Here is a 15,658-nt window from a genome sequence, read left to right on the forward strand (position 1 = left end):
AAAGCTATTATTATGCAGTGTGTGTGAAAAAAAAAATTTATTACAATAAACTAATATGTAAGATTTTCTTCTTTATATGTATTTATATGCAGGTAGAGTTTTTGGGTTCCGGTTACCTGGATTGAGACTTCTAACATACAGAAAGCAGTCCTTACCACAGGAAGATCCTGATGCAGTGATAGTCGACGCATCTAAGCACAGCGATGACTCAGTGGCTATGAAGCACTTTAAATCACCTACAAAAGAAAGTTGTAGTCCATCAGAAGTGGATGACACAAAAGCACTGATTCAACCCAGTAAATGCTCGCCTTTGGTTAATATATCAGGACCTCTTGACCATTCGTCACCTAAACAGCAATGGGACAGACTTTACCCTGACATGATACAGACAAGCAATCCACTAACCCATTCCAGATCAAGGGAGAGCATTTGTAGTATACGGAGAGCATCTTCAGTACATGACATAGAAGGCTTTAACGTCCATCCCAAGAACATTTTTAGGGACCGTCATGCAAGTGAAGGTACGCTAGAAAGTCAATGAGTATTCTGTGATTTACTAAGAAAGGAATTATTACAATTTTTCATAGTAATTATCATCATTGTGTAAACCAAACTAAATATAATCAGCTGTATACACACAAAAGCACACTAACAATATTAAGGGCCCAAATATGCCAGGATTATTTACACTAAATACATCTTTTCCTGTCTAAGCAGACCAATGAAATCATCAGGTTGCTCTTAGGGTAACATCTGCCTTCTTTATAGGGATATAGCAAAATCAATCATGTCCAACATTCCTAAAACTAATATTGGTGTTTGGGAGGGGAAAAAAAAAATCAGGTGATCAAGTTAAAATTGCATGCATTGTTCTGCCCATACTCATATATATTAGATAGTCTTTGACTGTAGGAAACCCTACTTCAGAGATTGATGAGTATTTTTTTTAATTTGTAATGTGTACATTGTGTATTCACTGATCCAACAGTGAGACATGATTTTTCTCTCACACTGGAGAAAATATCCTCAGCAACTCCATTGAAATGCTTTGTGTAATCCTTAGTGAAGTACTCAGTGGAATGTTGACAGGCGTAGTGTAAAATTCCTCTAAGTGTGATTTTCTTTTTGTGTTAGTATATTCATGCAACCAGCAAAATTTACAAAGATCTTTTTTTTCTGCCTTCTTTTTCTACTGCCTTTCTTCATTATGCAAAGTCATGGAGTGTGGTCCATGATTTCTTGTTGGAGATAGGCAGTTTGAGAAATTTGGGAAACAGATTAGCAAACAGGGGTTTGAAAGCCCTGTGAATGGAGATGCACCTTTGAAACTGACCTGTGCGGGGAAGTGCCACATAAACAAAGCTTTTGCAGCAACTGTGGTCTGATGACTTGAATTCCATACTTCTTATTTAAGCCAGATGACACGGAATGTATGTGGAGTATTTTAAGAATTCAAAAATATGTATCATGGAAGATGCTGTATAGATTCATAAATTAGCAAGAAAACGAATTCTCATATTCAGTGAGTGTCTGGTATTCTCCCATTCATTGACCGCAAGTGTAAAATTCCTTTAAGATCTCCTGGCTTTTGGAAGGTCCACATCAAGGGCTCTTTGCTTCTGTACGTCTCCTGAAACATAAGTCTGAATGTTCCTTTGCCACATAGATTAGCTCCTCAAATCGCAGAACTAACTATTCCTTCCAGTTACTCTTAATAGGATGGATAAATACCTGTTTCTCACTTCTGTTTCTATTGCACTCTGATTCTTTTTCAGTTCAAATGAACCTGAAAATTAAATTAAACCCATCCTAAATGATGCTATTTTACTATATTTCCTGTTCACATTCAAGCCAAGATTTCAAGATCAGGATGTGGAGGCAAAAATCTCCAAGGCCAAACCTTGGCATGTCTTTTGGACCACTGCATAAGCTTTATCTTGGTTTCAGTTTCCCGTGATATTTTATCTAAACTTTAAAATAAGACACATTTAAAGACATCTACATTGTCAATTTCTATGTACAGAACTTATTCTCATTAAAGCACTTCCCAAATGATCGTTCTTCATATAGTTATATGATGACAATGTGTAAAAATAAGTTTGAATATTTAATTTCTTTGGTTAATATGATACAAATCTCATGTAGAAATTACCATGATTTAATACTTGCTGCATGGAGGAGCAAAAATTTCAAGCTCCATTGCACAGAATAATATTTTTCTAATGTTAAATACTAAGGAAAAAAATTACTGTGTGGAGTCAGTAATCCATTTGAATTCCTATGGACTCTCATGTGATGTGATAATTTACAGCATAAACAGATAAAACACTGCCACAATGATTTCACTCTGCATAAGCTACAAAATAGAAAAGAATCTGGCCCTACGTTTAGGTCCTACATACACATTCTAAAAAAGTACAACAGAATAGAGGATGGGTCTCAGAATTGCATTAGAATTAGTAACCATCCTTGATGCCATCTGTTTCCAAGCCTATTAGAATTTGTCACCTTATGTTGAAACAATGTTTAAATTTAGCCAGCAAGTCCAGCTTGCCTCACTGAACAGTGAGCCATAAAACCGTATTGTTGCTATAAAACTATCCATGCAAGTTAGGCAACCAGAATTCAGCCTAAATCATCTTCTCTGGACTCACAGATTATGACCAGAAGCTGTAGATACTGTACTGGAGAATGTAAAGCTCTAAGTAAATGTAGAGTGCAATACATAAAAGTAAAATACAGGGCGTTTCAAAAAGCTGTACCAAATTTCAAAGATATAGTGATTTCAAATTGGATCCATCTTTTTGAAATACCCTGTATAGTCCCAACGGGTTAAATTACAGGGCCTTCAATGTTGCAAAATGTATAACCCAAGGGAGCATAATGTTTAATATATTTCCCATTCAATTTTTATTTTGTTTATTGATCCTAGTAATTCTGAATTTTCCTGAATCCCCTGAAGACTACTACTCTGTCTGAAAACACAGTTCAGGATTCTGATTTTTATTTTCTACATCTTCCCGTTCAAATCATATTGAATCAGTGTAACAGAATTCTGACAGAATATAACAGCATTTAGCTCAATAGTAACTACAGTTATTCACATGCAGTCAAATTTATTTTTGGAAGATAATGGAATTGAGAATTTAAATTATTCCATGTGTGAAATTAATTTATGTAGCCTAGTTGCCTATCACTTTAAAATTATCGTAGCTGTGGCCATTATATGCTGAAAGGTATTACAATAAAAATGACAATTTAGGATTTTAAATTGAGTGTCTTCAATTGAATTCAATTCTAAATTTGCCTGGCTGCAAAAGCAGCAGGGCAGGAACTGTGTCTTCCACCACCCAAACTCCAGCCAAGCCCTTGTCACCTGAAATGTCAACAATCCAGATTCTGCAGGTGGATACAGGTCCACAGGGACTTTTCAGGAATCTTATTGTCTTCAAAAACTGATTTTAACAGTAACATCCCTGCAGTCTTTTGAAGAAACAGCAGGCTTTTGAGCCTAACCCAGCCTACAAAGTCTGTATGGCTGCTGCTGGCACAAAGAGGCATCAGGGTGAGCGGGACTAAACACTCTCACATCTGTGGTACAGAGGGCCAAGCTCAGTGTCCCATGCTCTCCAGTCCTCGGGAAGCTGAGGGAAAGCCAGAGAGGCAGCAGGTGCGCCACGATGCCACAGGCAAGGCTCAACATCACCTCCAATTCCCCTCACAGGAGAAAGCTGTGGCCTTTTTCCAACATGGGGCTGAGCAGGCACACTATAGGGACAGGGCTGCCATGGGGCAGGTGGGGGCACAGCCACCTCAGCCCTCACAGGTGGCCTGTCAGCAGGGGACAAGTGCAGGTGCATATCGGCGGGTAAGCTGATGGCAGCAGCGCACAGGGGCTGCGCTTGGCCCCTCGCTCCCTGCCTGCCCTCAGACCTGCACCCACCCACCCTGAGCTGCTGCAGCCAGGCAGGGGGGCATGACACAAAGGGGCCTGTGACACGTGCATGAATAGGGTTGGTGTGTAGTAATCCACCTGTGGGCTTCTTTGAAAGAATAATAGATAATAACAACAATAATAATATTCTCCCTAAAGAGGTTTGACTAAAGACGTTTGATCTCATGAGAGGATCAAGGGCTAGGTGGGCCTGTGAGAACAGACAGTTTTGCCACTGTTACCTTGTGGAAAGGCACCTAAGAGCTGAAGAAAGGTTTAAGGTATATCTTTCTCCTCAGTGTTTCTCCAGTGTTTACTCAGAAAGGTGTTGCTCCGCTTGCTGCCATGGTAAAAACTTCTCATACGAGCCCTGGGCGGGCACATGGCGTCTGTGCAGGGCACTCGCGCAGCCCCACACCCCATACAGCCAGCTGGCCAGCCCCAGCAGCTGTGGGTGTCTCAGCCTCACTTAATCACATGTGACTAATTACCACTTTGTGGGTTAGTAGTTTTGACGTCCAACCCCGGCTGGACTTGTGAAGAAATAATTTTGTCATGTTACTGTTAAGACAAGTTCTACTACCTGCTGATCTACTCCAAACTGTTCTACAGATTCTCTCTCAATTATCAAAGTGACTTCATCTTGATTAAAAGGCTACATAATATAGTCAAGGAAGTGCAAAAAAATTTCACTTTACACCACATCCATATTTTGAAGCAATATTTTCTGCTTTTCCTGATGTAGATTTTAGTTGTCTTTTTTTCTCTCTTTTTCTTCACTTTTATTATGCTGAAAACCAGACAATGGTCGCAATGTCACAGGTAAAGTATGCATCTAGACTGTACCTTCTAGTGTTTCAAACAGCCACACTTTTTGTCATGTCACTTTGCCTGCTGTATGAAATGTTCAAATGCAACATTCTCATGCTGACCTCTCTGGTCCAGGTACATTACTTAAATTATATTTGTTAAACACGTAGTTACTCCCTTAACTATTGTCTCAAAGCACTAACTACCCATCCCTGGAAAAAGTGAAAGCACATTTAAACAGTCATTTGACTTAACTATCTTTTACTTCAAAGAAGAAAAGGAGGGAGATAGAACATATCATAGTTATTGAACTCAGTACTGTTGTCCTTAAGCAGGTAAAACTTCCATTGAAGCTAACAGAAGTTTTGCCTGTGAAGGGATGTATAATCAGGCGGGGTCAGTAACAAACAATCTATTGTTATAAGGTGCTTAGTTTTCAGTTAACTATCTCAAAAATAAAATATTTGGTAATCAGGAGCCTTATGGAAGTACCTTCACTTATTCCTCTTTTGTCTCTTTAAAACTAGTTTCACGTTCCTGGATGGCAGGGGGTATGGTTTTAAACTTCCTGTAGTATTAAAATGTGCATGCATGAACTTCATTGCCAATTTCATGTTTAAAAAATATCTAGTACAGTTACAAAACTGTTTCTATTCACCAGCACTGAGTTACATCTTTTAGAAGCATTTTGAACATAATTCTTAAGTGACTTCCTACATTTCTACAAAACAATTACTAAAGTGTTCAGTTTAATTGCAATATTTGTAGCTATGTCTTAAAACTGGTTTGTGACTTCATGCATGATGCAAAAAGTGTGTGTACCTGGTAAAGTCTGCTCTCTAAACTGCATGCAGTGCATGAGCTACATTCTGTAAAGCAATTAGTGGACTACGAAATTCATTGCATTTGTTTTATGTGTATGTTGGCAAAATCTTGGAGAAAAAAAAAAAACAACATAGTCTCTGTACTGTAAAACAACTTTTATAAATGTATTTACTGCTGGTGAAAGATGATGGATTGACAGCTCAGGAGAGTGTAGTAACTTCTCAGTGCATTGTATAAGCAGGGACAATGGAATCCTACCATAAAAATGGGGACCTCAAACTTAACCTTAAAGAATCTCATTTGTAGGGTAGGCAGAAGCACCTCATTCTCCTTGCTTATTCAATTCTTGGCCACTCTGCTGAAACTGTCAATCAGGGTGCCAATTAGTGTCAATTGTGATTGTGATTTGCTGTGGCCCTCTTTTTCTTCTTTCTGCTATGAGAGTACAGCAAAGGTCCACTACCTGTCAAGTATCAGCTCAGTTGCTGCTAGCCTGGGCTATACTTAAGCTAATAATGTTTTTCAATTAATTACCATTATCAGTGAGGTACATACCTACCTTTCACCGCTTTCTAAAGCAAGAGAAGGTGGATTTAAAAAGCAAGGCTTTATCCTCACGTGCAATTAACTTAAGTCTAACGTTACACACAAGGGTCTGAGTCTTAGATAGCAAAGGAGAGTGTAATTCCTTTTGGGATAAAAGTAATAAAAGATTTAAATCCCAGAAAGCAAAACTTCAAGGTAATTTAAGCACCTATAAGATTACCATTTAAAAAAAATAAAATAAAATAAAATTTAAAAACTCCACACCCTTATCTACTTTCTAATAATGGATTTTCCTTAGGTTTCCTTTTACCTTTGAGTTCCTTTGGTATCAAGGGTCTTGTTCATCTGACAAATGGCCCTAACTTGATACCCCACTCATGTCTAAGCCTCCTCAATATTCAAAAACTGTTAATTGTTACAACTATGTTGAGAAGAAGAGCTGAAAAATGGCATTCTGACCCTACATAGGTAGCACACACCAGCCAGATTAGACACTTTGCTGATTTCTGAGGAGATTGCGAGCCCTGATGTATTTTGAAGACCACTTTTTAATAGACTCATGTAGATCATGTGAAAGATAGATTCAAGTCCTACCTGGGCCAAATGGTGTTTCAAGCACAATATTTCAATTCCTTGGTAGTGTCCTTAGTACCTGGCTTTTTAACATTTCTTGTGGGAGAAAAGCAGTGGCTTCTTCCTTCTTCCAGTAAAGCTGTTCCACAAAGACTATACTAGGTACGTTGTTTCAAGGACAAAAATAAAATAAAATAAAATAAAATAAAATAAAATAAAATAAAATAAAATAAAATAAAATAAAATAAAATAAAATGAATTTGTAGTTTAGTGGTTAGAGTACTCACCCACAAGTTTTTGTTTCTCTTATATCAAATGGTCATTGAACAAAATGCAGAAAGCCTTGCAAGCAGAACCACCGGACTAATCTCTCTCAGGGGAGCACCTGAACTGTTAGTCTGGAGCACCATGACCTCCCTTGTCATCTTGAATTCCTTTCTGTACAGTGGCACAATTTAAAATGGAATAGTAGAGGATTTCTGTCTCTGGCCCAGATTAATGTATAATTAGCAAGAATTTAGGAGGTAGAAAGCATGTATATAAATCCTTTTAAGCTAAGAAAGCAAATTAAAAGTCTGGATCTTCACCAAGCATTCTAATTCAGGTGTGAGGGAAGATCAGCCTTTCCTTAAAGAATTATTTAAAAATTAAGAAAAAATTGAGGACTGCCTGAAGCATTTCCCCACAAACATTTTCAGGCTACTGGTTCCTTTTGACTTTCACTCCTTCACATATTGCAAATACAATGCAGCTGTTCTGCTGTTGACTCTGCAATTTACCCCATAGGCCTAATTCTGTCCCAGTGGCTGTTCCTGAATCATCATATCCCTTTTTGTTTCCCCCTTAGGAAGAGGAAAAAAAAAAAACATCACATTGTTGCCTGTAATAGAATTAGGATTCAGTAAGGTTCTCACGTGGATCGGAAAAATAACCTTCAATTCCACACTTCAGATACATTGTTACTGACTGCAAGATGTGGTTTTTTTCTTAAATGAACAACTGGATCTAGCGCTTGCTGTCTAAACATCTTTATAGTTATTTTTTTCCAGTAATATTCTCACAAGCAAATTTTCCTTACTATTAATATTTTTGGTGTCTGGACCAACTTTATGATGACAGTGCAAAATAAGTATACTGATCAGTTATATTGCTTTGTTATTGTATAAAGAAAACTGTCCAATATTGAAAAGAATAATTATAATGGACATGTACCTCATGAAGTATTCAAACTCCATATTTTTTATAAATCATGATGTACTAAAGCAGTATAACATGTTTAAGTGTATATTAAATCCTCCATTAATGTTGTGCATATGGTTTTCAATATTTTTTTAGTAATGGCAATTGAAGAAATAAATTTTGTGAGTTTGTGATACTTCAGAAGGTTTTTTAGGACAATTTTAGGTTAATATTTCTGTTGGTCAAGTATGGTGTTACTTGATGGGGCAGAGCAGGGGTCTACTCAATTTCCCAGTTTACCAAAAGGAATTTTTGATCTAACTGCCATGTAAGCATGAGCAACAGTAGGAATGTGGTAAGAAAGCATTTGCTCAGTCCAGACACGTATAACTGTGTGCCCTATTTCTTCTTTTATAAACAAATGAGAATATAGTCTTTATATTCAGCCAGAGTTACGATGGAGCATACCAGCATACCCAATATCATGAAAACAAGTAAGGATTGATGCATTATGTACTTTGCAATCCATTGACTCTATAGAAAATACTGGGGGCTCTAGGTAAAGGAAACTTCATATTTAGATCAAATACTATATTTAATTCTCATTAGCAATAAAGTTATATTTTAAAGGTAGATAATTTTAATACTAACAAGTGGTATAGTGAAAAACAGTTTTTAACTACACTTTAAATATATCCCACTTAAACATTAATGATAACTTATTTCTCTGCATTTGTCAAGTACTAAATATGTGTTTTGATTTTTCAGGGCCTTTTAATCATATCAAGTCAAGTCTTCTGGGATCTACATCGGACTCAAATCTCAACAAATACAGTACAATCAACAAAATTCCTCAACTTACACTGAACTTTTCGGATATCAAAAGTGAAAAAAAATCTTCATCTCCTCCTTCTTCAGACAAAGCAATTATTGCACCTAAGGTGAAAGACCGAACGCACAATGTAACAGAGAAGGTTACCCAGGTAAGGAAATACCCGTTATTTTAGTTCATTTTCAGTTTTGTGGAACTAATTATTAGTGTATTCAATAGATTGTTACTCTTCTCATGAATGATTTGGATCCAAAACAATTTCAAAGGCTTGAGCCGTTACTTATTTTACCTCTAATTCACTTGAACATGAGGTAGTTTACAACATTAGATGATGCTGATAACAAAAAACTTTTCAGGTCTCCATTTTTTCATGGGAAAAAAAAAACCTGAAGTATGCACCAAGTGCCCCAAATAACTCATCCAATTTCAGTGACTCCTGTCAGTCAGAAATGTTAGTTCCATTCTTTTTTCTCTCAGCTTTATGAATTACTGATTAGTTCAAGGCACAACATAACAAATGGTAGGTGATTGTGCCACTGATATAGGTCTCGTAGTTACATCTTGTAATTTTTGTTCCAGTGCTTCCAGTTTTTCGTAATTTTCTTTACTGTGGTTAGCTTTTCCACATGTGTACACCAAAAACACTGTCAAAATGAAAAGCAGATAACTTTGGACTGGATGTATGATATATTCTTTCATACTTGGGAATGAGACATATGATTGAAACAACTGAAAACAATTCAAGCTAGCATATTTTTTCACTCTAAGACAAATACAGTGTCCTCCAAAGGCAACAGAAGTTTTCAGCTAAATTCAGTATCAATTTTACATTTTTATTGTAATGTCATATGGAGATTGGTGAGGACAAGCTATCAATGTATAACATACTGAAAAAAAAAAATTTATTAAGACATGGCAGTGTGCCAAATAACTTTTATAGTCTTAGTAAGCAAAGGTTCAGCCCTTAACTGCCCATCCACTGAGAGAATTAGAGAGGTCAGAGGTGCTTTGTATTAGAACACAGATAGAAATTCCATAAGGAAGATCCTCTCAAGAGTAGTTTTTGACTTACTGCTGACCTGCCTTCCACAGATCAGGCTGTGTCTTCTCTACCTTGACACTATGCTGGATATTTTCTGTGCGCCTATTCCTTTTGATGGATACAAAAAGGAATGTATTGTACACCCTCCTAGAGAAATAGAGATAAAAGTTCTATGAGTTCTATCTTGAGATCAGTTAGTGCCTAAGAAGTAATTGGATTTTTGTCTTTCATATACGTTGTCTTTGATAGCTAACTTGAATCTGCAACCATTGTACTTTCTTCCTTCATCAGTTGTGAAAGATTTAACCTCTTTCGGATCCATTTTGATGTGTTTTAAATTATTCATAGTAGTTATACATAGAAATATTTTCACAGATAATATGACCAAAAGTCAAGTTACATTAAGAAGACTAATTATGTTATGTAAGCATCAGTCAAACTTGATTTTTATTTTTTTTATTTTTTTTTCAAAATTCTGATGGGCTAATTAGGTTGAGAGTGCCAAGTTTCTGCATACTAATGACACTGTTATGGGGGTAAAAAATTTTATAAATCTATGTGTATTCTCCAAACAACTTAGATATTATGAAAAAGTCCAATAGAAATGGCTTGGATCGGCTGAACCTTCCAGGAATATTGGTACTAACTGAATTCAAAAATAAATTTGAAATGCTGTATAAAAACTTTACCATTCACAAAAGACTTCCAATTTAATTTGACATTGGTTTATGTCCTCTTCTAGAAGTATCTCAACCAATGTGCAGGCTACAATTTGTGTAACAAACTCTGATAATATACCGTTCATCATAATTGAAAATAATTCCCCACAACTGTTCCTTTCTCTCTCACTGTATTCAGTTATTGATGTTTTTAGTTGCTGCTCCAGCCTAAACTCTAGGATTAGGTACAGAGAAAAAATCCTGGGAGCTGTAAATAAATGTAAGTCTACTGAATTTGATAATTGAAGAACTAGTTAGCTAGTTATTCTTGAATTAGATTAGAAATAGACATTTAGAAGATGTAAGAGGCTAGTTTTAGTTGTGTTTATTCTTCTAATACCCAGTGATTTAAATATGTTTTATAAGAGTCTGCACTTCTAAGTTTCCACTGCATATCTGCCTGTGTCTTTAAAACCTAAATCTCTTTGTGAAATTTGTCATAGGCCCATAGATCTATTTTGTACCTGCAGAATAGTGGAAAAGTGGTTTTGGGGGGTTTGAGCACAGTGTTGAGAATAGAGTATGGCAGAAATGTCAGATAAGATAATTAGGATACCCTCATGCTGGCACAGTTGTCTGATACGTAAATCTGTGGAAACAGCATCAAAAATGTACAGAGGGCAATATGACCTATTTAATATATGGTACAATATCAGTAAATGAGCAAATGAGTATATAAATTGCCATGGTAAGTTAAAAGATCATCCGTAATCAGAGTAGTGACATTCTGAAATAGTGTTCTAATAAGTTAGGGAAGGAATTCCAAATATCTTTAACAGAGCCTGAGAAGTACGTTAAAGAGATAGATAACATGATGTGCTTTTCTGGGATTGCGGGACTTCTTGACATGGAAGGCCAGTTCCAGTCACATATTGCACCACTCAAACATCTATCCATTTCTCTCTTTGTAGTCTTCATTGTGTGTCTCCCTTTCTTTTCCTCAATTTTGCTGAGAAGTTTGATGCTGCTATGACCTGACGTTTTCACTACTGTGGCTCCTCTCACTGTGCATCTCAGAATATAGAGACATGGACTCTGATATCTGCCACAGTAAGGTATCAGTGAGCCTCACAGTTGAATTACTGCATTCTGGATCCTCTCTCATGCATTAATAATATCAAACTGAGTATCAGCATCATAGGATACAAGAACAAGTTCTTCTTTCCAGAAATAACAGTTGTATGACTCCTAGCATATCCACAAGCTGGATAAGTAATTCGGGTAGTGAAGACAGCGAAAAAGGAGGGGATGGCACATCTGCCTTTACAAGGTGGAAGAAGAACAAAAAAGTAATGGCCATTGTGTTTAGAAGAAGTAATACACATTCAGCAATCATTTCAAGAGGAGATGCTTTAGCTATAAGATTCTAGCGGAATAACGTAGAAGCTGACGGGAGAATACAGTTTAGAAAATAATTTCTGAAGGAACATAAAATCTTGTGGGACAGTGGTTGATACTTTGAGTGAAAAATATGAACTTCAAAATGCACGTGGAGAAAACAAGATTTTGCTACAAAACTTACTAAAACAAACAAACAAATAAATAAAATCCTCAGCATCTTGCCTTTTAAGTAATACAAATAAATTAATCTCTCCAAAAAGAGTTAGATTATAAATTCTACTGCAAAGACCCTTAAAATATTGTCTACTACTTATCATGAATATTGCTTTAAGATACAGCTTGTAGTGAAGTGCTGCACACGTGATAGTCCTGAATAAGTCACAATCTTTCAGCCTTTTACCTGGGTCTTCGCTGACAAAACTCCTTGTGTAATGCGGATCAGCGTAACTTCTTCCGGATGCCTGTTTCTACATAACATTGAGTTTTACTGAGAGGAATAGTCCAGTAGTAACTGCCAGGTACCCCTTATTGAAATGGCGACATTGTCATATCCCGATGTAGATATTTGTCACTAAATTTGAATTTACATTTACATTCCACTTTCCTAAAGGTTCTTTTTTTAATGTTCCACATTATAATTTCCAGATGTACTAAGCTAGACTCTCTTCTATAAAAGTCTCAAGTTTTTTTCTTTACTCTTTTTTTTTACAGTCTGTTCAGAGGGACAGTCCAATTTCTGCACTCTTTTGCACTGACAGGTTCAGTTGGGGTCCTGCCACTGATCGTTAGAAAAAGACAAGTCTTCCCAGAGGCATAAGAAGTAGACTTTTATTAAAGAAAGCAATGGGGCAAAAATTTGACAACCGTCCCTGAACATTTTTGACAAATTTGTAAAGTAGACTTCTGGTCTTAAAATTACAGCATGTAGAGATGCAACAAAAAAGTGATTTTATTTTTTGTTTAAATACAGATTTCATTTAAACCTTCTTACATATCCAGTTCCCACGTATGGCTCGAAAGCTGTGAACTCTGTTGTGGACAGACTCAGAGCAGCATGAAGATGAGAATAGTCAGTACCTTATTTGCTTATTTTCAAAGAAAAGTGAAAATTCCTGAATACCCATAGATCAACACTAGCAACAAAACCTTTCTTTATCATGTTGTCTAAGAATAAATTTTTTGTGGCCACTGATCATTAATATTCAGAGATTATTGGTCCCCTTGAAATTTAACAGCCTGTTGAGACATAGCGTGTGGTTGAAAGACCCAGTATATACCTCTTGTTTGTTATTTGTCTCAATAACTGATTTACAGGAAGGTAAAACTCAATGATCTCTAAACTTTTTGTAAATAATCCTGTAGGAAACATATATACCCAAACCAGTTACATGGCTGATCAAATGATAAATATGTGCCTTGACAGGCTACACAGTTGATTGGAAGACTGTAATCCGATTTGCAGACATACTGAACACCCGCAGCTCTTCTGACAGTGGAGCTCTCACTGAAGGGAGTGTCACAGATGAAGTGAGAGACCTTGTAGTTTCACTGCATGTTTTCATAACTTGGCCAGACTCTATTCTGTCAGCCCCAAAAGATTAGGAAATAAGTAGCAATATCCCCCAAGGGCAGTCTCAGATGTTGATATAAAAAGAACCATTATACGATCCGGACTTCAAACTGACCTTCAGGCTAAGAGAAGACTAGCAGCATCCAGGACAGAGAGGGGCAAAATAAGACCTAAAAATAAACTAAATTATTGAGCTATACATTTTCAGCAGTTTGATTCAGCTGACGCACTGCACTGTTTACAACATCATGCAATAACTCACATACACACAACATTTGAATGCTGTTCATTTTGGAATGAATGCTAACATAAAGCAGAAAATTCTGAATTAAGGGGAAACAATTTTGTTAGGTCTTCCAATTACACAGCAAGGCAATCGAAAATGAAATTAGGGGGTAAGCAGAGCGAACATTCCCAAGTTATGGTATGGAAAGTTGAAATGATTGGTTTCTGATGAAGTAAGATTCTTCTTTTTTCTATTATTTGCTATTTCCATTCTCAATGACCAATTGACATAACTTATACAGGAATTGTTATCTTTGTTTACAGTCATACTTAGCACCTTCATGCAAGAAAATATCATCTTTTATTTTCATTATATAATTAGGCCTCATAAATGCTATTGATGTAATTATAGAAATAGTATAAATGTGTGTAATTTCATTATAATTTAGAAAGTGTGATGCACCTGTGTGTGAAAAGAAGTAGAGATCATGGTGATAGCAAAACAAATAAAAATACCTGAATCTTCGGGTCATTATTTATACCTGTGCAAAGATATCACCAAAACTGGAGAGTGGGCTCTTTTGCTGCAGAGGAAATAGTCATACAAAGTGTGTGGAAGCAGGAAGAAAAGCCCACTGTTTCATCAATTTCAGAAGAAGACAAAGCATTTTCTTTGGAATTGACCAATATACTTAGAGCTTCACAGCCACTGTGAAAGATAAAATATTCCTTCCCTCCAGTAGAGCCTCTTCTCTTTGTGACAGCTGAATGGGCTAAGACATCTGAACTGTTGCAGTGTTTTGAGAACATTTCAAAACATATGGTAGAAATGGAGCAGTCGGAAAGCCCATCTGCTTTGAAGCACATAACCTGGATGCATCCCTAATTAGTCCATGTCCTTCCCCCAAGATCTACTTTTCTGAGAAAGGGATTGCCTGATTTTGCTGAGTTTGGAAAAACTATCCAGTTTCTTCTATGAGTTGCAGTTCTGACTAATCAATGTTTTGTACGCTCTTTTTGTTTTTACAGCCTTGAACCAAATACTCAGTCATCTGTTCTTTGATGCTAACATGGAATGGAGCATATTAAATTTTTTTTATACTAGATCTTTTTCCAAAGCAACATTCATGTTTTGATGCTAATATATACGGGAAAATAGGCAGACACAGGCTTTCAGGCTGCATTGTATTTTGTTCTGAAAATAATTAGTTTGATGAATTTGTCAAATGTGTAAGAACTAATGCCCTAGCAAACAAGTAAAACTGAAGCTGATCAAAACCAAGGGGTAGGCAGCACTGAGGCAAACCTCATTTCTCTAGACTAGAGCTCTAACCCCCCAAACTCCCACTTCATAGTGGATTGACCTTGGAAGTTTCAAAACTTGGTAGGTTACTCAGTTAAAACCAACAGTTTTGACACCCACCAGAACTGTCCCACCATAAACTGCAAGAAGTCAAGGCCCTGCTTAGCCTCTGTCAAGCCCCACTGAAATCCAGAGAACTGGCAGAGTCCTCCCATCCACTTGACATATACAGCCTGAAGTAATACCTTTCACACATGCAGTTAGAGCTGCCTTAAAGCAGCCACTGAAGGAATCAGAGTCTTTTATGTAACCTTAGAACCATACAAAAAGGTAGTGTGGAAGAGACCTCTAGAGGCCTTCTAGTTAACATCCTACTCAAAACAGCATAACTTCCAGGTATTATCAGGGTCAGGTGGTTACCATGTTAACTCGAGAAACAGTTTCTATGTTTAGGTCAGCATAAGCATGTATTTTCCTGGAGAAAACACCCAGCGACAGACAGCAATAGCAGCTGGTGTGTGGAAAGAGGGAGGGAAGAGGACAGAAAGCTGTGGATCTCATGGGCCAGCAAGAGCTGACATTTTACGAAAAGCACTGCAGGTGCAGCTAACGTTTAGGCTACTAACTTAGAAAGAGGCAGTCCTGGGTTGCAGTCCCAGAGTATTTTGCCCATTACTTATCTTACATAAATGACATCTGTTAAAAAATCCACAGAAATAGCCCTGGGCACCAGGGACTCAGACTCAGGACTCCCTTTCT

The 15,658-nt window shown here is 36.9% G+C and overlaps 1 protein-coding gene across 1 annotated transcript in view; it reads left to right on the forward strand.

Moving 5' to 3' along the window:
* Positions 1–15,658, forward strand: part of KCNH7 (potassium voltage-gated channel subfamily H member 7) — a gene marked incomplete at its 5' end in the record, with an annotated part of 220,988 nt that overhangs the window by 147,082 nt on the left and 58,248 nt on the right. The window contains 3 exons of the mRNA XM_080346432.1: positions 93–521; positions 4,736–4,756; positions 8,636–8,850. Of these exons, the coding sequence (XP_080202558.1) occupies positions 93–521; positions 4,736–4,756; positions 8,636–8,850 (665 nt within the window). The remainder of the gene's footprint in view (positions 1–92; positions 522–4,735; positions 4,757–8,635; positions 8,851–15,658) is intronic.

Source organism: Nesoenas mayeri (assembly GCF_963082525.1).
Source record: "Nesoenas mayeri genome assembly, chromosome: 6".
Lineage (NCBI taxonomy): Eukaryota > Metazoa > Chordata > Aves > Columbiformes > Columbidae > Nesoenas > Nesoenas mayeri.